This window comes from Sciurus vulgaris (genome assembly GCF_902686455.1).
Source record: "Sciurus vulgaris genome assembly, chromosome: 2".
Classification (NCBI taxonomy): Eukaryota; Metazoa; Chordata; class Mammalia; order Rodentia; family Sciuridae; genus Sciurus; species Sciurus vulgaris.
This window is the reverse complement of record NC_136462.1, coordinates 136,246,737-136,270,751: the sequence shown is the minus strand read 5'-3', so window position 1 is coordinate 136,270,751 and position 24,015 is coordinate 136,246,737. Positions and strand designations below refer to the sequence as shown.

Below are 24,015 nucleotides of genomic sequence, written 5' to 3'. Positions count from 1 at the left end.
TCCTGGTAGCTTTAGTTTTCACAGAGAATAAGTTCCCAAGGGTTTCGTTACCAAAGAATACAAACTCTGGGTCTTATTTCAGTTTCAGAGTCCACGTCAAGCATGCCTGGATGGATCCATGGTAAAAGAGAGTGAGCTGAAACTTGTGCACTGTGTAGTTTTTCACTAGATATGCAAATACCATTTATTACCCAAAGTGAGGAGAGAAGAATAGACACACTAGCTGTCTCACTCTATCCCAGCCCGAACTGTAGGCTGCGGTAAGCAGGGTTTTGTCCAGTGGGTTCTCAAAGTTTCTAACCCTTCGTGAGCTTTTGTATGTGAACGTGACATCTACATTCTCATTAACAGTTTTCTAGTTTCTTCCTGTAAGTTGTTTGGAAGCTACCCAAAGTGGCCTCCTGGTCTTATTTATTTGTGTCCTTTCAGGATGAGAAACATGCCTTGCACATAATAGGTAGTAATGGATACTTGCAGAGTAAGGAATAGCCCTTCAGATATCAGCTGAGTTGGCCATATGAACAACTCGACATCTGAACTCACCTCCTTTTGTTCAGTGATTTGTAGAAAATGGCAAAAATCATCTTGAATTGAAAGAAATTTGGCTCTTCCTGTCCCTTCAGAATCCTTAAGAAGAGCCATGCTGTCTTGAAAATACTGTTCGGCCATATCTGAAGAAAAGCATCATAATAACAATCTTGACAATTGTTCACAGATTTGAAATGGAAACAGAACAATTATGCTTTTAATAGTGGTAAACTATTTGAAAATAATAAGTGTTTGGACAAGAGAAACCAGTTAAGGAGATTGCTCTTTCCCCATTAACCTGCCTGTTTTACCAGAAAAGATTTAGGTCTCAGAAGGATATTGCAATTTCCTTTCCTTAATTTTCATACATTTTAGCTTTCCTTGTAATAGAAAAGGCAAACTTAATGCAAGAGGAGAAACCATCCCCCATAACCTGAGGACGGTGGTAAGTTTCCATGCCGATAGTTCAATAATTCTTCCTATAACTTCGGTTGCTCCTCACTGACATTAGGATCCTCAGGGCCCACTTTTTTAATGGACTCTAACTGTAATCTTGTTACATATTTCTACAACATGAAAAAATCTGGAAAATAGTTGACATGCTGTTGAGGGAAAATCCCCAACCATTCTAAGTCCTTAAAAATACTGGCTATAATTTAACAAAAATATTTTAAAATACATGCCAATCATGAAAGCAAAAAGGGAAAAGTTTAGGTATGAAGAGGGACTTGAAAGCCAGAGTAGTGAGTGGGTGTTCATTAGCTTTCCATTGCTGTAACAAATACCTGAGATAAACCAATTTAAAAAGAGGAAAGGTTTATTTTGTCTCATAGTTTTGGAAGGTTCAGTTCATGATCATTGGTTCTGTTGCTTTTGGGCCTGTGGTGAGGAAGAACATCAAAGTGGCTGGGAAGCAAAGACAGAGATAAGAAGAGGCTTGGGTTTCAGTATTGCCTTCAAGAGCATGCCCCAAATGACCTAACTTCCTTCTACTAGGCCCCACCTTCAATAGTGCTACAGGACAGGGCCAAGACTTTGACACTTACCAAACTATACCAGAATAGAGCTGAGGTTGAATGGTCCATGAGCATATTAGAAAAAATGACATATTCTTTATTCTTTTCTAAGCTTGAGTAGGACTGGGGATAAGGCCTGAGGCCTGTCCATGGTAGGAAACTGAATGGAGCTCCTGGCAAAAAGCCAGGGTAGCCAGTAGAATCCTAAAATGACCCCAGTAACCTTCACCCTTGTATAATCCCCTACCCTTTGTTTCCGGGTAGAACTTGTGAGTGTGATAAGGGTTTCTGTGATGAGTCATGCTATAGGGCACTGTTGGTCTTAAGAAAGCAAAATTATTCCTGGGGCCTGACTTAATCATACAGACCCTTTAAAGGTAGAGAGATTCTCCAGGTGGTATCGGAAAAGGAAGTCAGATCAGAAGCTTTTAAGATTTGGATCTGGAATGTCCCCTAAAGCTTAAAGGCTTGGTCCTCAGTCTGTGCTGCTATTGGGGGTGCAGAGCCTTTAAAAGGTCGGGACTAGTTAGAGGAAGTAAGGTCACTGGTGGGCATGCCCTTCAAGGGGGCATTGGGAACACAGCCCTTTCTTCTTTGCTCCCTGGCCACCACAAAGGATCAGGGCCAAGTGACTATAGACTAAAACCTATATAATCATAAACCAAAACAAAAATTCCCACCTTTTAAGTTGTTTATCTCAGGTATTTTTTTGCAGCCACACAAATCTGACAAACACAGAAGCCTTAGAACGATATGACAAGAAGGAAGTTCTCCACTGCTATGGAGAGGGATGTGGTGCAAGGACGGAGAGCAACCAGTAGGAGCTGAGAGGGTCGCTGGCCAATGGTCACGAGAGGGATTTAAGTCCTACAGCAGCAAGGAACTGAAATCTGCTAATAGCAGGAATGAGCTTGTAAAAGAACCCAAACTCCAGGAGACGACGGAGATAGCCTAAGCAGAGAAGCCAACCTTATTGTGCCAGATTTATGATTTGCAGAGCTGTAAGCTAATAAATGGGTATTTAAACAGCTTTAATTCTCATGAAGTAAAAGCAAACAAATAGCTTATATTGTGATCTGAACATTATGCTCCCTCAAACTTCCATGTTGAAATCCTAACCTAAGGCATTAGGAGGTAGAGTCTTTCAGAGGTGATTAGGCACGAGAGTGGAGCCCTTATGAATGGAATTAGTGCCCTTATGAAAGGGACCCCAGAAAACTCTCCTTCCCTTTCTGCCACGTGAAGACACTGAAAAGTCTATAAACCAGGAAGCACGCCATCTTCAGGTACCAAATCTAGCACTTTGACCTTGGGCTTCCCAGTCTCTAACTTTTGAGAAGCACAGTGCCTAGCCTCTTATCTGTTTTTTATCAGCCATCTGATCTATGGTATTTTGTTATAGTAGCTTGAACAGAATAGAACAGCCAAGAATCCCTAAAATGGTGATGAGAACCACTGCCCTGGTCTGAGGGGAGGTTGTAAGCCTGCCCATCCAGGGGCCACAGCCGTAAAATAAATATTTGGAAGAAAGTAGAATTCTACAATTATGAAAATTGTCTTAAAAGTTAACATTTATTGAGAGTCAACTATATGTCAGTTTTCTTTTTTATTTTTCAGTCCTTCTTTTTGGTATTGGGTATTGAACCCAGGGGTGCTTTACCACTGAGTTATATCCCAGTACTTTTATTTATTTGTTTTTTTAAACTTTGAGACAGAGTCTTGTAAGTTACTCAGAGTCTTGCTAGGTTGCTAAGGTTGGCCTCCAGCTTGCAATCCTCCTGCCTTAGCCTCCTGAGTCACGGGTATTACAGTTGAGTGCCACCATACCCAGCTATATGTCAGTTTCATAATTGTTGCTATGGGTTTCTCCTCTATACCAGCCTGAAGAGCAGGTGCACTGGAGGCAGCAAGCAGCAGAGTTGGACACTGAAAGGACAGAAATGTTATGAAAATGGACAGAAAGTTCAAAGACACAGAAGTCTGAGATCATGTGTAGATAAATGACCCTGCACACCTCAACAGCTCTGAAAACATGCTGGAAATTCACAGTGAGAGTCCTAAATGTTGAGAAAAGATCCAAGTACATTCTGTGAGACCTCCTTTAGAAAGGAGAGAAGCAAACCTTGGGAAATATGTCTGCCAAGACTAGTCAACCTAAAGAAAACTTCAGTCTGAAAATAAGTTGTGTTCATCCACATCGTTCACTGTGCTGATTCTAGGCAGATGCTAGACAGATGCAGGAATCCCTCTGCCCCGCATTTGCTCCCAGGGAGGTAGGTCTCCGCCCAGGGTTTGTAGCTGGGCAGAAGTTTCCCTGTTCCTCTCTCTCAGACCAGCAGGTACATTCCTGCCATATTGCTCAAGTTTTTGTCCTGGTAGAAGAAAATTCCACCACATGGACAATGTTACATCTCTTTTGCTCACAACTGACTCATAGGAGAAAATATTACAGGTTTAATGCTCAAACTAAGTTATTAACTTTGGCTACTTTGATAATCTGATGACAGCAAATGTTGGGGGTGATGTATCATTTGTTTTGTTAATTCTAAAAGCATTTTAGAACGGGACATTCCATGTCTAAAGTGATAGAGGATATTCAGAAATGGAGTACTTTTGATATTTTAAGTTTCTGAGTAATTGAGAATTAACTAAAAAATAAAACTCAGCCCTTCTTTAAGAGTAAAGATCAGGCTGGGTGCAGTGGTGCATGCCTGTAATCCCAGTGACTCGGGAGGCTGAGGCAGGAGAATTGCGAGTTCAAAGACAGCCTCAGCAACTTAGCGAGACCCTAAGCAACTTAGTGAGATCCTGTCTTAAAACAAAAAATATAAGGGTTGGGGATGTGGTTCAGTGGTTAAGTGTCCCTGGGATCAATCCCTAGTACAAAAATAAATAAAAAAGTAAATCTCTTTCCACACCCAGTCCTATCCCCTTGGAGACAGGCCCTAACTGTGAAGGGTAGCGGATGTAAGGGGTATGGGAAGGAGTCGTAGCTGGAATGCACTGAGTTTCAGACCCTGGTGTTAGCAGAAGTGGTGCTGCCTTGCACATAGAAAGGTGAAAACCAAAAGCACTGGGGGGCATTTTCCTCCCCTCTCCTGGGTCAGGAGCCAGTCCCCCAGGCACAGTGGACAGCTGTGCTGGACACCTTTACCTTTAACATCCTCCTACCTCCCAGTGTTCCTCCCCTGGATGGTCATGGGCTGGTCAATCATGCCCTAAATCACCCCATTTAGGTTCCAAGTGCAGCATGCTGCTTGCCCTCAATGCACCTAAGCTGACAGAGACTCTGGGAAAGGAAGCTGCTGGGCCTAATTCAAACTCATGTGCAAATGACTTATAAGAAGGGCTCAGGAAGATCAATATATATTTTCCAAAGAGGATGCCTGTAGGCAAATATGAATCTCTAAAAGAGGGAGTGGAAGTGACGGAGGAAGGAAGGAATGTATTACCTAAACTAAGGCCATATAGCTTACAGAGGCCTTGCGTGGGTAGGAGGGGACTGGCCCTGCCTGGGAATCTGCTCTCCAGGAACAGGCTCCTCAGGTCCTGCTTCCCTTCCTCCCTTTCTGAGCCCCCAATTTCTCTAAAGTCTGTGTGTTTTCCTACTTCTGTTCCTGGAAGCAATGTAGTCAAGTGGGGGCAATGAAGCAAGGGAGAAGGGTTTTCCTGACAGTGTTGTCACATGCCAGCTGTATCACACATCGGGCATTTATGACCTCGTGGTAGGACCTATCTATATTAGGACAACCTTGAATCATGGGAACAAAAGTAGGTCTCAGTCATCCACAGTGGTCCCCTTCCTGTCTGTACATTTGAAATCACTCTTATCTTTACCTGATTCAGGAAAACTTCTTCGCCGTAAGACCCTGACTTACATTCCCCAACCTCTTCAACCTCCCAAATTAACTTTGTGAAGGACAATCCACAAGTCCAGCCTTTGGGGGAAAGTAAGTCCTATTCCCACAGCAAAGGAGCCATTTCCTGATAAACTGAGTTTGTCAGGGATGGGCATCCCAGAGGTCCCTCTGGGATAAGTGACAGCAGGATTTCCGGAGAGACAGGAAGCCATAGCCCCTGGGGCAGGAAGCCACCTCCCTCATGTCCCTGGGTCCTGGGTGTGGTTCACAGAGAGCCAGAAGTTTCTGTGTTCTTGCACATGACTGTCCCTACCTTTAAAAAACACTTCTAGAATCCTCTGCAACCTGATGCTGGTGGCCTGGGCGAAAGATGAGGTCACTTTCTAAAACACAGGAACATGACCTAGCTTGTAAATCTGAGCCCTGTGGCAGAGGTGTTCCAAGGCCACGAATTGCTTCCAATATTTACCCCAGCAGAAAGTTTTAGTTTCTGTGAGTCAGGGGGTGGGGGTGGTATTGGGGGAAGAGCATGGCTGGGTGGACAGAGTGGTTTACTGTCTTTGTCTGGGATTCAAAGTCATGCCCTTTCCAGGCAGAATGTCGTCAAGATGTTCACATACAGGCAAGAGAAAAATGAGGCTTCCTTTAAAGAGGGCTTGCAATGTGGCCCACTGGAGGTCAGAGGCTTTAATTAAAATAAATTCTGGTAACCTGGGGTTTGCTTCCTGAGGCGATCCTGAGTCAAGAGTTGGAACATTAAGGACAGCTTTCATTAAGAGGGAGGTCTCCGTGTACAATGTGATAATTATCTTTTTTTAAAAATAGTCTTAGAAAATAGTCTTTATACTAACTGCAAAGACTTTAAAGATCCCAGGGAATTTAAAAATGGAAAGTCTCGAATCCTGGCCTGGCATTCATCCAGCAAACAAACAGACTGAACTGTTTGGACCCTGCTGTGGCTGCTGCCCAAGGCTACCTGCCATCTGTGGGGGCCACAAGGGAGGCCTGAGGACACACAAAGCCCAGCACACTCTCCTCTCATCCTTTCTGCACAGCAGACCCTCTTTGGGAGGGATACTGGTGCTGACCTATGATATGGCTTCTGGGAGTAGCAGAGCTGCTGCTCACTGGCTGTGTGATCTGAGGAAGTCCAAGGCTATCTATGGGGACAGGCGTGCGTCTGGAAAGGGAGGTGCCCAAGAGGGCAGCTGGTGGGGGAGGCTCAGGGCATAAAGGTGCCAAGTACCCACAGAGGGCCTTGCACCTGTGGGTCCTGGTGAGCAGTCCCATCAGATCTGCCTGTCTTAAATGTCTTCACTCTCAAGAAGCTGGCCACTACTCAGGGTCCCACCTGGGGCCACCCAGTGGCCTAGGACCTGTGGCTCTAGTCACTTGTCTCGGTGAAGTATATGCCACCTTAAAAATCCTCTGAAGCCAAGTTAGGGCATAAATAGCAGACTTTTCTGAAAAGTTCTGAATATAAATGATGAGACAGTGTCAAAGTAGAAGACCTGATCCTGGTGAAAGTGGCCACCACAATGCCCCTGCACTTTGCCTTCCCTAGAAGAGGCATGAGCAGGCTGCAGCCTCGCTCTAGATACAGAGGAGAGAAAGCAGTTGATCAGCCAGGCTTGCTGGCTGCCCTCTGGGAAGAAAGGCCAACAGCACAGACTTGCACTGGGGAATGGTCACCCCCTCCTCCTCTGCTGGCCTCAAGGGCTGCCCATCCCTGCAGCCCCCACCCCCCAGCTGTCTTCTGGGGCTTCTTGTCTCCCTGGACTTCTGGCAATCAGGTGGAGGCTTCCACAGCATGATTAATTCTCTGGTTTTAGAATATGGTATGAAGGCAGCACTTGAGCTCCATGCTAGGCCTAGCCATGCCTCTAACTTGCTGAGTGACCTTTGTCTCCAATCCTTTAGATCTGATGATTCCAAGTAACTTCCAGAAGTTTCTGAGAGGGGATACTTCTAACACTGGAACAAACTATAAAAAGTTTCTTCTGGCCTCACCCTCTGCACTGTCTTCCCCTCTCTAACTTGCTCCCTGTGGAGCACAGAGCCAGCATGGACACTGACACCTGCATGGGGAGCTCAGAGGCCAAGTTCAGGGACCCTGGAAACAGGGGTTGAGAAAGAGGGGGGCAGCACAAGGCAAGCTGAGGAGGAAGGACACAGGAGGAAGAATTGAGAGAAGGGAGGATATATAAGGTAAAAAGAGGAAACTTGGGTGAGACACAGTGCCTAGCCTCAGATTTGTGCCTTTTTCATGTTTACTGTGTGAAAGTGTGGGGGGGCTAGGGTCGGTGGGGGCTGGGGAGATACACATATTTGTGCACAGAAAATTATATGCTGGGAATCCACTTAGTCAGGGATCCCTGCTCCTACCCCCAGGCTCCAAGGGGGCAGAGCCCATTCCATCCACTGTCACTGGATCTGGCAGAACTCCCCAGGCTGCAGGAGCCCAGGCCACAGATGGGGCCACTTCCAAACAAGGCTTTCTCCACTCAGCAGGCTCCGTTGCCCAAAGGTTCACTCTGAGATGTACTTGGCTTCAAACCATTTCATTTTCATATCCTTTAGAAGATTTATAAACACAAGGCCAAGGTCCTGAACACTTAGCCAGGCTGGGAGAGCTGTTAATACCAAGTATGTCGATGGTTGCTCTGGGACGTTGGCCAGGCTCAGGTTAGTGACATTCCAGGAGCCTGAATTGGGAATCTTTATGCAATCACAACCCTCCTGGCTTCTAGGGCAGTTTCATCTGCATGAGGAATGCAGGGAAGGTACAAGGCAAAGGGATTATCTTGAGCATGGAGACTGAAATACTTGGTTTGTTAGAGAGCAATGCCTTCAATGGGCATCCAGCAAGCAAGCAGGCCAGCCTCAGAAAGTTCTCCAATGAGATTTTTTTCTCATTAAAATTCTTTTTTTTCCCCAAACCAAAACCCAAAAAGGTCTCTTACTCTGCACAGATGGGTTTAAATATAGATAAATGGAGCTCAGATCACCCCTCCACATACACACACAACTTGAAAGAACTGTAGGTTTGCTTCAGTGGGATCTGGCCTGGGCTTCTGAACTAGAAGTCACCAAATTCCAGGTCAAAAAGTCCTATTTGGGTGAGAGCTGGGGTACCAGGTCTCCCCTTAGTTGTTAGACAAAGGTGAGTTCCAATTGTCTACTTTCATTTCCCCCTGCTGGAGGCAGCAGAGGCCTGAAGAAACCCTAGTCCTGGGTTGGTTTCTCTCACTCCTACTATAGGGGCTTCGACCACATGAGGGGACAGAAGAAAGATGACAATCAAGGATGGGGGAGTGTACACACCCAGGTTCCTGCAGCAGCCCCTGGCTGGGCTGTGTCTGTCTCATTCCTATTTCCAGAGGGAAGCTAATGCCTTACATGCTCCACCGCAGCACCTATTCTGCCCATGCCACATGTAGGTACTTGCAGCAAAGAGCTGGGACTGTCTGCATCTCCATATGCTGGTCCAGCAGCCTCATTTTTTCAGCCTTTTCCACACTTGCCAGTAAGGGAGCAAGGATTCTGACAGCAATAGTTCTCAAACTAGAGTCACGAGGTAGGGATAGCGTGGGGTTTCTCTTCTCTTTGACTCATCTGGTTTGCCCATTTAGGTGATCCACTGAGACCTTAGAAGGAGGGTCTGTGCTCCTTTCTGCCCCTGTTCCAGGGCTTCATGTTTCTGTGGGAGGATTCTCATCTATTTCTCTCCTGCTGCTTCTCTGCCCAACTGCCTTGCCTTCAGGGCTTTGGTAAATGTTCTCCCAGTGACACCAAAGTGACATATGTTTCAGCTGGTTGTGCTGAGTCTGAGAAGGGTCCACATAGGAGCAGCCTACAGACTGAGCTGGACTTTATCCTTTTGGGGTAAAGCAGTAAGGAGAGAGAAAGTTGATGGAACTTTCTGGAAGGCAGACCTGGTTGTGTGAGCTCCTTTGTAGACTGGGAGGTAGTGTCCTGTTTTTAAGGGTTATTAAAGTCTTAAACAAGCCATCTGTGAAAGTTCAGCACCTGCATACCAAAGGTGCTCAAATGCTGCTGCTATTGTTCTTACTGTTATTATTATTACGATTCCCTGAGTCACATGCTGTCTATGCTCCAAGCAACTAATGCTCCAGCTTCAAGCAGAAGCCACCCCAACTCCTAACCTGGAAAGCCATCAGCCCCAATGCTCAGTTCCTGGGAGAAGTCCTCTCCTCACTTTTCTACCTTCATATTCCTCATGCATTTCAATTCCAATTGGCAAGTGGCTTTCTGAGTGCAGGTCACCAGATGCCCTGAGCAGCAGCAGAGATGTGGAGCCGAGGGTGGAACTGAGACCCTGAACAGGCTCCTGGGCCCTGACCCTTCCTGAAGGCTTTCCAAACCCCTTTTTTGGACTGCCTTTGCTCTTCTGGGGTGCCTTGTCTGCCTAGTCTCTGCAGGTCTAAGCGGGCAGGTGTAGGAAGGAAAGGTGACATGTGCAATGCCCATTCCGACAAATGACAAATATGACACAACGACAAATGGCCTCTGGGGAGGACTGCCTGGGCTCCAATCTCTACCATTCATTGGCTGTCAGCCCTTGGGAAAATCATCTAATCTCTTGATGCCTCAGTTTCTCCATCCAAAAACTGGGGATAATTGTACCTAGGTAATAGATTGGTTGTAAGGATTTCTGAGCTAATAAATGTACCATGGTTAGAGTCATGGGCAGTTATGTCCTATGTAAGCATTAGTTACTATTACTGTGAGGTCATTTAATTCTCACGTGGATTAATAACTAAAAAAGGTATTATTAATATTATTCTCAATTTATAGGGGAGGAAATATCAGTAACATATCTTAACTGGAAAAATGTAATTCAAATAGAATTTCCATCGATTCTATAAATTGTGCAGAGTAGCCTAACTTTGCAGTTTTGGAGCAAAAACATCTTAGGGATGTTTCTATTGGTCCCCACCCAGTTGGCACACTCAACAAATGAGTATGCTGAGCGCTAGGTGAAGTGCTGGGGACCAGAATCCCTCTAGGCCTTAAAAAGAGGCTCTTTTGGCCTTTACTTGGTATTATCTCAGGAACAGACCCTCCTCTCTTACCTCCTACCAATTTAAATGTTGAGAACCTTCCAGTTGTCTTAACTCGGGATCCCCCAAGAAAATCAGGAAAATATTGACATTTACTTATTCACACTCCTGCTGCCCAGGTTATGAATCTGGTCCTAATGCTTGTTTTTGACTCACATAGAACCTGAAACATATTTGAGTTCATTACCATTAATTAAAATCTGGAGATTTCACATAAAAATCCAAATTTTTGCAGTCTCTTGAAAAAACCAGATCTGGGAATATAAGCCTGCCTGCCACATGGAGTGATGGGGTGGAGCTAAGGAGCAGGGTGTGGGCTTCTCTAGTATGCCAAAGGCCTCACTCCATATTGTCTCTCATCTGCAGCTGATTATAAGTAGCCATTTATGATTATACCTGCCTCTGCTCTTGGTTTATACCCACTACACTCACACTGCTTACTTGGTTCCTGTAGATATTTGGATATGTGACTCCCGAATTCTAGGGGTTTAAAACAAAGATGCATTTGCATTTTAAGTGTTTTCTTAGTAGTTATGGAATGGAAGTTTCTTTGCCTATTTTAAAGGAGTTTTAGGCACCAAGAAACTGGTCAAAATGGTTCTTTGACAGTTTTGAAGGCAGTTCTGATTGTTAAATGTGGAGTGTTCTAGGGAGGGAGGATCAGACAAGTCATCTCTCTCTGTCCTCTCTGTGTCCCTAGCCAGGTTGCTCCAAGCTCTAGGAGGACAGAATGAGGGGTCTGCAAGGTGGGGTAGTCAGGTGGATGAAAATGGAAGCTCTTTATCCATGGACAGAGTTCCCTGTTGGGCCTGTGGATCTGTTCAGACCATGCTGCTCATCGGGGCTTCCCCTTCATTTTCTCCCAAGCCTAGCCTGCTAGGCTGATTTCTGCTTAGTCTGATTCCTGCTTCCTGAGTCAGCCCCAAGTCTTCCAGGCACTGATTTTATGTTTTCTAGCACCTTATTTTACTCAGTATATAACTATTTTTCTCTGATTTCTTGGAATACACCCCTAGGCTTTCTTTATGAGTTGTATTCCATTTCTGAATATTCTGACCCAAACAACAGCAAAATCACTAGAATGTGTACTTCCTGTCAGTAGATGCTCTGAGCCTGGGATGATGGAGTAGAGAATTTCCGAAGCTTGCTGCGATACCTATTACACAAAGATGAGGAAAACCATATGAGCCATAGGTGGCAACTTCCTTTTGGGATCCTGAAGCTGTGAAAGTGCATCCCAGTTGAAAGCTCTCACTGATACTCTGCAGGTCAGAGCTGTTCCTGCAGCAGTTCCACCACAATCATTGAAAACTGTCGCCTTTGAAAGCAGAGCAGATTTCCCTGTGAGCCCAGCACCAGTTCCCTTGGGTTCTTAATAGCTATGGATGAAGAGTAGCTACATTGAAGAGGAGAAGGTCGGAGGGAGGCTACAGGGAGATAGAGAGTGAAGGACACTGGGAAGCAGCAGAGAAGCAAAACTACAAATCAGAGGAAACAGTGAAGGTTCTCTGAAGGATCCTGTTGGGACCCCATCTACCTGTTCACCCACCACCTAGGTGCATATATGTGAGACAGGAGGAAGAAAGACTGGTTCTCACCATGGTGCTCGGGCCTCCCAGAAGCGACAGCAGCACGGGCAACAAAGTGTGAGGAGTCGGCTGCCTCCTCTTGAGAGGGATTTCTACTCAGGACGATGAGATGGGCCTGGTACCACAGAAAGAAAAAACAAGTTGTTTATATGCTTGGCAGCAGCAAACCCAAACTGTCCTTACAATGATAAGCAGAAAGTCAAGCAAGTTGGAAGCAATGATTGATGTGGAAGCACAATTGACTCTTAGGAGGGCTGGGTTTTAAAAGCATTGAGTGGTGGAGAGAACACTGGGTACTGAATCCATTTGGCTTAATGCTATGGCTGGGGCCTATCACTAAGTAAACCATTAAAAAGTCTACGATCATTTGAGTCAGCAAAGAGGATGGGGGTGGTGGTCAAGAAGTACAAAGCATCAGTGCTATGTGGAGAAAGTGAACAAGCCCAGCTCTTGGCCTACTGATCACCCTAGAAACTGGGACCTACTCATAGGTGATGATCCGTGCCTGATCCACCAAGCCTGTGTGTCTGCACCCTCTGCAAACTCGCTAATGGGAGCTGCCTGAACATTTAGGTTCTTTGGAAATAGAGTTCATTTTTTTTTTTTTTCTGAATAAAAGCAAACTTTATTTTGAATCAAATTAAGCTTTGCATTTGCAAAGTATAAAATCCCAAAGCTTTTCTGTGTCAAATTAATATCAGGAATGTCCACCTTTACAATAAAAACAAAAACAAAGAACAAAATCAAAATATTCAATATAAGGTTAAACAATATAATGTAAAATCTAGACTGAGTGACCAAAATTTTAAATTATCAATATAGCATTTGATGTATCTCACAGTAAAATTCAGTTTGAAACAACAAAAAAGTACTATTTACCAACAGTAAGTGTAACACTGATATTGTTCATATCATCCAACTTGAGGAATATAATCCATGTCAAGTTAAAAAATACAAACCATACACTGACCAAGGGAACAAAAAACAGCAATTAACCTTTATAGGAATCAGGAGAACACCTACACTTATAAAACCTTCTTCCATGAGTACCAAATTATGTATATGATGTGCAGAAAACTATAATTAAAGCGAGGTAGTTTTTTATTATTTGCATAATTATTAAAATATGAGGAAACTTTGAACTATATCTCTAAAAGACCAGAGTTATCACTGAAATATGCATGGAGATAAAGTTCATTTTAGGAGTTTCAAGATGGCGGCCTAGAGGGTGGCTGCATTTCATGTGGCTCCAGGACTCAGGATTCAAAAGAGGAGAAATTGAGAGACTTGGGACCAACTCAAAGCAGCCAGGTGAGTCTCTCCCATTGGGGAGGCGTCCCGGATGGGGCGGTAGTCCTGGAAGCAGGGAACTTTGTGAAGTAGAGCTGCCCGGCGAGACACCCCTCCCCCCACTAGAGCAGTGAACTCAGACAACTGGGAGCGTTGTAGAGGAGGCCGCTCAGCACAATGCTGGGACTCGGAGCAACCACTGGGGCTCCGGAGGCTGCCCAGGGGGGGAGCGGCGAGGAGAACTGTGTGGACTCAGGACACCAGGGCCTGCCCTGAGGAGGAGGAGGAGGAGCGTGGCCGCTTGGATTTGGAGTGACTGCACCAGAGCTACAGGCGGTTGCCAGAGGAGAAGCCGCGCGGCGAGCTCTTTGGACTTAGAGCGACTGCTTCTGAACACCGGGACTGCCCTGAGGACAAGGAGGAGGAGGAGCGCGGCCGCTTGGATTCGGAGTGGCTATACCAGAGCTACAGGCGGTTGCCAGAGGAGGGGCTGCGTGGCGAGCTGTTTGGACTCAGACCACTTCTGAACACAGGGGCCTGCCCGGAGGAGTAGGAGGAGGAGGAGGAGGAGCGCGGCGGGTCGTTTGGACTCGCAGTGACTGCATTAGAGCTCCAGGCGGCTGCTCAGAGGAGGAGGCGATTGATGAGTTGTTTGGACTTAAAGTGATCGCTCCTGAACACAGGGGGGCTGCCTAGAGGAGAAGCGTGGTGGGTCCCTTGGTCTCGAGTGGCCGCACCAGAGCTCCGGGCGGTTGCCCAGAGGACGCGTGCAGCGGGTCACGTGGATTCAGAGCCACTCAGAGTGACCGCTCCTGAACACCCGGGGGGTTACCTGGAGGAGGAGGAGGGACAGGGAGGGTCATTTCGACTCAGAGTGATTGATTGCCCCGGGCTACGGGTGGTTGGTGGGAGGAGGAGGCATGCAGTGAGTTGCTTGGACTCCTAGTGACCGCACAGGAATACTGGGCGTCTGTCTGGAGGAAGAAGCGTGTGGCGATTCTCTGGGACGCAGAGCGATTGTACGGGGCCACAGGTGGCTGCTCAGAGGAGGGGCCGCAAAGCCAGGCGATTAGGTGCAGAGCAGGGTCCCAGGATCTAGGAGGCTTCTTGGTGGAAGAGCCGCACAGAGACAGGCTTAGGGGCGGAGCAAAGGTTCCAGGACTGCGGGCAGATTCTCTGAGGAGGGACAGCCTAAGGAGATTCATCTGCGAAGGGTGAGGCTCCCAGGCCCAGAAGGTAGGGCCAGGCCCCTGGGAACTTTGCAGAGGAAGGCAGCCCAGCCCAGGCGGTAGCTGTAAATTGAGGGGAACCTCTAGGAGGGAACTGACCAGCGAGACCTCCCCACCGGGTGAGTCTTCCCTGCTGGGTGAGGTTTCCCCACAAGGACAGCAAAACCAGAGACACAGGCCCAAACAGGCCTTGCCTCAGCCCGCAGCCTAGTTCCCCGTTGGATGACCATTGGTCAACAAGTGGAGACACCTCTGCCCACTAGCAGGGATTATACCCCACCTGAAGGCCACCACTCCTAGAGAGGCAGATTCCTTGTGGAGCACACATTATCAACTTCCTCCAAGACTTCAGCCTACTGAAGGCTAAGAGGGGATATATATAGAAATCTTCAGGGACATTGTAAGTCAATAAAGGAAATCTGCAATATCTCAGCGGTCCACTGATACCTGAACAATATGAGAAAACAAGGAAAGAAAATGCTGCAAACAAATCTAGATGTTACATCAATAAAACCCAATGACAGCATGGCAGAAGAAATGACAGAAAAGGAGTTCAGATTGTACATAATTAAAATGATCAGGGAAGCAAACGATGAGATGAAAGAGCAAATGCAGGCACTGAATGATCGCACCAATAGACAGTTAAAAGAGCAAATACAGGAAGCAAAAGATCATTTCAATAAAGAGTTAGAGATATTGAAAAAAAAAACAAACAGAAATCCTTGACATGAAGAAACAATAAACCAAATTAAGAACTCCATAGAAAGCATATCCAGTAGGATAGAACACCTGGAAGACAGAACCTCAGACATTGAAGACAAAATATTTAACCTTGAAAACAAAGTTGAACAGAGAAGATGGTAAGAAATCATGAACAGAATCTACAAGAACTATGGGATATCATGAAAAGGCCAAATTTAAGAATTATTGGGATTGAGGAAGGCTTAGAGAAACAAACCAAAGGAATGAACGATCTATTCAATGAAATAATATCAGAAAATTTCCCAAATCTGAAGAACGAAATGGAAAATCAAGTTCAAGAGGCTTATAGGACTCCAAATACACAAAATTACAACAGACCCACACCAAGGCACACTATAATGAAAATACCTAACATACAAAATAAAGACAGAATTTTAAAGGCTGTGAGAGAAAAGAACCAAATTACATTCAGGGGGAAACCAATACGGATATCAGCAGATTTTTCACTCCAGACCCTAAAAGCTAGAAGGGCCTGGAACAACATTTTTCAAGCCCTGAAAGAAAATGGATGCCAACCAAGAATCTTATACCCAGCAAAACTTATCTTCAAATTTGACGATGAAATAAAATCCTTCCATGATAAACAAAAGCTAAAAGAATTTACAAAAAGAAAGCCAGCATTACAGAACATTCTCAGCAAAATATTCCATGAGGAAGAGATGAAAAACAAAAAAGCAAATCAGCAAAGGGAGGAATTATCCTAAAGGAATTGTCAAATAAAGGAGGAGCCAAGTTGTGTCAAACAAATAAATAAATAAAATTTAAAAAATGAACCAAATGACCGGGAAACCAAATCATATCTCAATAATAACCCTGAATGTTAATGGCCTGAATTCATCAATCAAAAGACATAGATTGGCAGATTGGATTAAAAAGAAAGATCCAACAATATGTTGCCTGCAAGAGTCTCACCTCATAGAAAAAGATACCCATAGACTAAAGGTAAAAGGATGGGGAAAAACATACCATGCACATGGACTCAGCAAAAAAGCTGGAGTATCCATCCTCATTTCAGATAATGTGGACTTCAAGCCAAAGTTAGTCAGAAGGGATAAAGAAGGTCATTTCATACTGCTTAAGGGAAGCATAAATCAGCAAGATATAACAATCATAAACATCTATGCCCCAAACAGTGGCTCATCCATGTATGTCAAACAAATCCTTCTCAATTTCAGAAACCAAATAGACCATAACACAATAATACTAGGTGATTTTAACACGCCGCTCTCACCACTGGACAGATCTTCCAAACAAAAATTGAACAAAGAAACCATAGATCTCAATAACACAATCAATAATTTAGACTTAACAGACATTTATAGAATATACCATCCAACCAAGAGCGAATACACTTTCTTCTCAGCAGCACATGGATTCTTCTCTAAAATAGACCATATATTATGCCACAAAGCTAATGTTAGCAAATATAAGAAGATAGAGACACTACCATATATTCTATCAGATCATAATGGATTGAAGTTAGAAATAAATGAAAGAGTAAAACAAAGAAACTATTCCAACATCTGGAGATTAAACAAATGCTATTATATGATGAATGGATAACAGAAGATATTAGGAAGGAAATTAAAAAATTCTTAGAGGTAAATGAGAACAAAGAAACATCATATCAAAATCTCTGGGACACTATGAAAGCAGTACTTAGAGGGAAATTTATTTCATGGAGCACATTTAATAAAAGAAGTAAAACTCAACAAATAAACGACCTAACACTACAGCTCAAAGCCCTAGAAAAAGAAGAACAGAACAGCACCAAAAGTAGTAGAAGACAGGAAATAGTTAAACTCAGAGCTGAAATCAATGAAATTGAAACAAAAGAAACAATACAAAAAATTGACAAAATAAATAGTTGGTTCTTCAAAAAAATAAACAAAATTGATAAACCTTTAGCCACACTAACAAAGAGAAGACGAGAGAAAACCCAAATCACTAAAATTCGGAATGAACAAGGAAATATCACAACAGACAGGATTGAAATACAAAACATAATTAGAAGCTATTTTGAAAATCTATGCTCCAACAAAACAGAAAACCTCAAAGACATCAACAGGTTTCTAGAGACATATGAATTGCCTAAACTGAACGAGGAGGACATACACAATTTAAATAGACCAATTTCAAGTACTGAAATAGAAGAAGTCATCAAAAGCCTACCAACAAAGAAAAGTCCGGGACCAGATGGGTTCTCAGCCAAGTTCTACAAAACCTTTAAAGAAGAGCTCATTCCAATACTTCTCAAAGTATTCCATAAAATAGAAGAGGAGGGAACCCTCCCAAACTCATTCTATGAAGCCAATATCACACTGATACCTAAACCAGACAGAGACTCATCAAGGAAAGAAAATTTCAGACCAATATCCTTAATGAACATCGACGCAAAAATTCTCAACAACATTTTAGCAAATTGCATACAAAAACATATTAAAAAGATAGTGCACCACGATCAAGTGGGTTTCATCCCAGGGATGCAAGGTTGGTTTAACATCAGGAAATCAATAAATGTCATTCACCATATCAATAGACTTAAAGTCAAGAATCACATGATTATTTCAATAGATGCAGAAAAAGCATTTGATAAAATACAGCACCCCTTCATGCTCAAAACACTAGAAAAAATAGGGATAGTGGGAACATTCCTTAACATTGTAAAGGCCATTTATGCTAAGCCCATGGCTAATATCATTCTAAATGGTGAAAAACTGAAAGCGTTCCCCCTAAAAACTGGAACAAGGCAGGGATGCCCTCTTTCACCACTTCTATTCAACATTGTTCTTAAGACTCTAGCCAGAGCAATTAGACAAACCAAAGAAATTAAAGGGATACGAATTGGAAAAGAAGAACTCAAACTATCCCTGTTCGCTGATGACATGATTATATATTTAGAGGAAACTGGAAATTCCACCAGAAAACTCTTAGAACTCATAAGTGAATTCAGTAAAGTAGTAGGTTACAAGATCAATGCTCATAAATCCAATGCATTTTTATACATAAGTGATGAATCTTCAGAAAGAGAAATTAGGAAAACTACCCCATTCACAATAGCCTCGAAAAAAATAAAATACTTGGGAATCAATCTCACAAAAGAGGTGAAAGACCTCTACAATGAGAACTATACAACACTAAAGAAAGAAATTAAAGAACACCTTAGAAGATGGAAAGATCTTCCATGTTCTTGGATAGGAAGAATTAATAGTGTCAAAATGGCCATACTACCTAAAGTGCTATACAAATTCAATGCAATTCCAATTAAAATCCCAATGACGTACCTTACAGAAATAGAGCAAGCAATTATGAAATTCATCTGGAAGAATAAGAAACCCAGAATAGCTAAAGCAATCCTTAGCAGGAAGAGTGAAACAGGGGGTATTGCAATACCAGATCTTCAACTCTACTACAAAGCAATAGTAACAAAAACAGCATGGTATTGGTACCAAAATAGACAGGTAGATCAATGGTACAGAATAGAGGACACGGACACAAACCCAAATAAATACAATTTTCTCATACTAGACAATGGGGCCAGAAATATGCAATGGAGAAAAGATAGCCTCTTCAACAAATGGTGCTGGGAGAATTGGAAATCCATATGCAACAGAATGAAACTAAACTACCATATCTCTCACCATGCACGAAACTAAACTCAAAATGGATTAAGGACCTCGGAATCAGACCAGAGACCCTGCAGATTGTAGAAGAAAAAGTAGGTCCAGATCTTCAACATGTCGGCTTAGGACAAGACTTCCTCAACAGGACTCCCATAGCACAAGAAATAAAAGCAAGAATGAATAACTGGGATAGATTCAAACTAAAAAGCTTTCTCTCAGCAAAGGAAACTATCAGCAATGCGGAGAAAGAGCCTACAGAGTGGGAGAATATCTTTGCCAATCATACTTCAGATAGAGCACTAATCTCCAGAATCTATAAAGAACTCAAAGAACTCTACTCCAAGAAGTCAAATAATCCAGTCGACAAATGGGCTAAGGAAATGAATAGACACTTCACAGAAGAAGATCTACAAGCAATCAACAAACATATGGAAAAACGTTCAACATCTCTAGTAATAAGAGAAATGCAAATCAAAACCACCCTAAGATTCCATCTCACCCCAATTAGAATGGCGATTATCAAGAATACGAGCAACAACAGGTGTTGGCGAGGATGTGGGGAGAAAGGTACACTCATACATTGCTGGTGGGGCTGCAAATTAGTGCAGCCACTCTGGAAAGCAGTGTGGAGATTCCTTAGAATACTTGGAATGGACCCTCCATTTGACCCAGCTATCCCACTCCTTGGCCTATACCCAAAGGACTTAAAATCAGCATACTACAGAGATACAGCCACATCAATGTTCCTAGCTGCTCAATTCACAATAGCCAGACTGTGGAACCAACCTGGATGCCCTTCAATTGATGAGTGGATAAAGAAGCTGTGGTATATATACAATGGAATATTACTCAGCCATAAAGAATGATAAAATTATGGCATTTGCAGGCAAATGGAAGAAATTGGAGAATATCATGCTAAGTGAGATAAGCCAATCTCAAAAAGCCAAAGGAAGAATGATATCGCTAATAAGTGGATGATGACACATAATGGGGGGAGGGAAGGGTTAGTGTTAGGGTTAGAGTTAGGGTTAGGGAGGGGGCAAGTATGGAGGAAGGAAGCACTGTATAGAGGGAAAAGAGGGGTGGGAGGGGTGGGGGAAAGGGAAAAAATAACAGAATGAATCAAACAACATTACTCTATGTAAATTTATGATTACACAAATGGTATGCCTTTACGCCATGTACAAACAGAGAAACAACATGTATCCCATTTGTTTACAATAAAAAAAAGTTCATTTTAAAATTAAACACACACACACACACACACACACACACACACACACACACACTCACTCACTCATGACCCTATGAACACCAAATAATAATAATCTTTCCAAGTAAAATAGAAAATACATCCCTTTGAATAAAGAGTTACTACTCATCTCCTTGTCAATACTTAGTTTTAAAAATACTGTTAGTAATATTTTTACATTCATCCAATAAATAGATACTTACAGATTGCCTACAACAGGAGAGGCATGGGCAAGAAGGTGTGGGCAGCTACAGAAAACGGAAATAAAATATGGCAAAGTAATATAATAAACTAATGTGAGATGGTAGGGAGTTTGTAATTAATTGCCAGAAAGTAACAGAAAGACTAAAATACTGTAAATTTAAAAGAGGGAAACACCAGGTTGGGGTAGGCAAATTGTACTAGCAACAACTAAGATTCGAGCAGCTATTAATACTTTTTTTGTGATACCACTTTTAATTTTCTTGATAATTTTTATGATCCTTATTTTATAGATGACAAAACTGAGAGTCCTGAATGGGTGAGTGCTATAGTTTGGATTTAGAATTCCTCAAAGGGCCATGTGTTAAAGCCTCAGTCCCCAGGTTGGCACTATTGGAAGGTAGTGGAAATCTTTAATAGGTGGGGCCTAGTGGGACATGTTCCTGAAGGGAACTGTGAGACTCCAGTCTCTTCTTCTTCCTCCTTTCTTTTGGTTTCTTAGCTGTCATGATTTGACCAACGTTGTCCTACAAGAGCTCCCTACCATGATGTGCTATAGTCCCCAAAACAACAGGGCCACCCCATCATAGACTGAAATCTCCAAAACTATGAGCTAAAATAAAGCTTTCCTCTTTTTAAGTTGATGTATAACAGTAACATTATTAAAGTAATGGAAAGCTAATACAGTGAGTGACCAAGATTCACAGCTAATAAGGAATGGAGATGATATTCTGACTTTGATACTCTGATCTCAAATTCTGCTTTCAGTACCATGTGCCGAATGCTGCTATTTGTCTCTCCAACCCAAGATAGCAAATGTCACTAGCTGATACCAGCACACTCCTAGGAGCACACTGATCCAGCCTCCAGAAGCTCCAATGAATCCATGGAGCTGGTATAGGAGATAAAGTCATCCCTGTAGAGCCTTCTAGCCTGCACCAAGCAGCACTCACTCCTCTGATGAACAGCTGAAATTATAATCAGGTTGGAATATAATCTCCAATTCTAGTCAGGTGCATCACTTGTCACATGTTAAAATCTGGGTGGCTAGCTCTGCACTTCTGGTGAAGGGGCTACTCCAGATCAAGATTGCTGGCAGTAACTTCTGCTACATCAGAACAATCAGAATTCTTTATTCATAATGCTAACAATATCCTTTGCTTTAAAATTCCTTTTCTCATTATCAGATATGAAGAACTGAATAAGGGATTTTGGCAAGCCCACATTAGTTACTGTCCTCGATTTTCAAATCATGACTACTTCAAAATACAACTTTAGGAATGCACAGGCTATAGGAGCCAACCGAGAGTTAAATTGTCACATGTCTAGTGTTTAGAGAAGGGAAAAAAAGAGTGACACATCCCTCCCCTCACAAAATCCCTCAACTGCAAATTGAGCCATGTTTATTTGCATTTCCGCCTTGATTATCTATCTCTGCTATCTGCTATTTGAGAACAACCACTCTGTGATGCCAGGGAAGGTTTTCCTCAGACTGTTACAAAGACTCAATACACACTATTTTAGTTTAAGACTCAAATCCAAAAAATATTTCTATTTTGTTTCTACTCAAATTCAAGGAAATGTAATAAATACATGTCTATCAAAATTATTTTCAAATGAATAATTACATGTTCTGGAAGTATTGTGTTGCATTTTGCCTTGGAGACAAAAAGCAATGTTTTTCTGACAGGAAAATAAATTAATAAATAAATAGAAAGCTCATGATATTAAGCAAGTGGGTCCTGAAAGCTCAAGGGAATCTGAATTTATCACAGATTTTTCATGACCTCAATGTTTTTCTATGTGAGACACTAATACTGTATTAACAAACATTTATTATTTATTTCAGAAACTCATTTCCCTGATCTAATTTATTATTTGATGTTCATGAAACCACATGCTGGAGGAAGAGGGAGTAGGGAACATCCAGGATATTTTGAATGTGCCAAATTAGTATCTTATTTATTCAGTAAAATTCCATTCAATTCTGTTTAGTGGAATTCATTTCTTTTTGATTTATTTATTTATTTTTTTTCATTTTTAAGTATCTTCAACTTGCCAGATATCGCACAAATACTAGGAATTCACCAAAAAAATCGAGCAGGAATTTTGATTTTAAAGGAGACCACAGATGAACTACAAAAAATGTGGGATAGTTTCATTTTCACATAGTTATACAAACACCTTCCTGCACTAGGTTTAAGCACCGGGCTCACTAACTTCCTCTCTAGGCTCCTCTTTCCAGTGATTTCAGTATCCACATGATCAGCCTGTGCCTATCAGAAAAGAAAGATGACGCACGCATACAGATTAAAAGTGGTCAATGAAATGATTCTTCCCACAGATGAAATCCAGTGATGAGAGTCCAGGATCCCAGGGCAAAGTGCTTTACTGCCCTTGGCCAGGTGAGCAAGACAAGGAGCATTTGCTGTATCTGGAAAGATAATTGCAGGGAGGTGAGCGCTTTCAGGACAGGGATGCAACCTGCCTGCAGGGAGTCTCCTGGGAGGAACTGGGGATGCTGAAAACCCTGTCTCCACTCCCTCTGCATGGTCTGCAGTTCATGTCATGTGGCTTTCAGCAGAGACTTAATCTGGGACATAAAGGTCAGCGTCTAGGGCACAGAGCAGGGCTGAGAAGCATGCAGAGAGGAGCGGAAGGAGCAAACTAAAGTCCAAGTTAACACCTTGGCCTCCTGGGTTTCTCACAGACTCATTTTCCTCGGTATGTTCAAATGCCCAGTATCCAGGTCACACTCCTGGCCTTACTACTGGTTACCAGCTTACTGACCATATTTTGTAGAGGAGCCCTGGCTCTATTACATCCATGTAGTTTGTAGCCTTCTACTCTGCTACCCACTCACCGTGCTCTCAATAGCCATCCAAACCCCCTGGTTTCCCTTTCCGTCTTGTCTAGCTTGGAGTGCACTGATCATTGTCTATGTGAAAAATGTCCTCACCTGTATTGAAGAATATTTCAGGTGGTGATAATGGGAAATCATCTAAATACCTATTAGCAGGGGAACAGATATATTGTGATTCATTCATACAATGATGGAACTTTATATATCAACCTGATAACATTTCAGAAACACCAGTGAGTAGAAAAAGTGACTTGCAAAAGGATGCAGACACCTTGGCACCGCTGACTTTCAAGTTTCTTTTTTGAAGGAGAAGTGCCCCTCTCATTCCAAATCAAATTTTCCATGGTTCTCTAATACACACAGCAGTAAACAGAGTTCCTCGTACTGAAGCAGGTAGAGGGGGTCTGGAAGCACACCTACTCCCACACAGCTGCCCCAGAAGAACCTCCATGGAACATGAGGGCTCCAGGAGACACAGATTGAGAACCACTCTGGGCAGGGAGGCCCTCAGGGAGTGAGTGTGAAGGCTGTTGACAGGGTTGGTGATTAGATGATACAATCTTGCCAAACTTAACCACTGTTCACAATTTCAGAACATACTTTATTTGCTGAGAGAATAAATACATACCCCAATTAGATGCAACCGAGAGCATTTAAGGAGAAGGAATCACAGTGAACAGAATTGTAAGAACCCTGCTTGCTTCTCCTGGCTTTCCAG

The 24,015-nt window shown here is 43.0% G+C and overlaps 1 protein-coding gene across 1 annotated transcript in view; it reads right to left on the bottom strand.

The window, feature by feature from the left end:
* Positions 1–24,015, bottom strand: part of TTC23 (tetratricopeptide repeat domain 23) — a 100,034-nt gene that overhangs the window by 21,170 nt on the left and 54,849 nt on the right. The window contains exons 7-8 of the mRNA XM_079129076.1: positions 12,087–12,192; positions 544–671 (exon numbers count right to left, since the gene is read on the bottom strand). Of these exons, the coding sequence (XP_078985202.1) occupies positions 544–671; positions 12,087–12,192 (234 nt within the window). The remainder of the gene's footprint in view (positions 1–543; positions 672–12,086; positions 12,193–24,015) is intronic.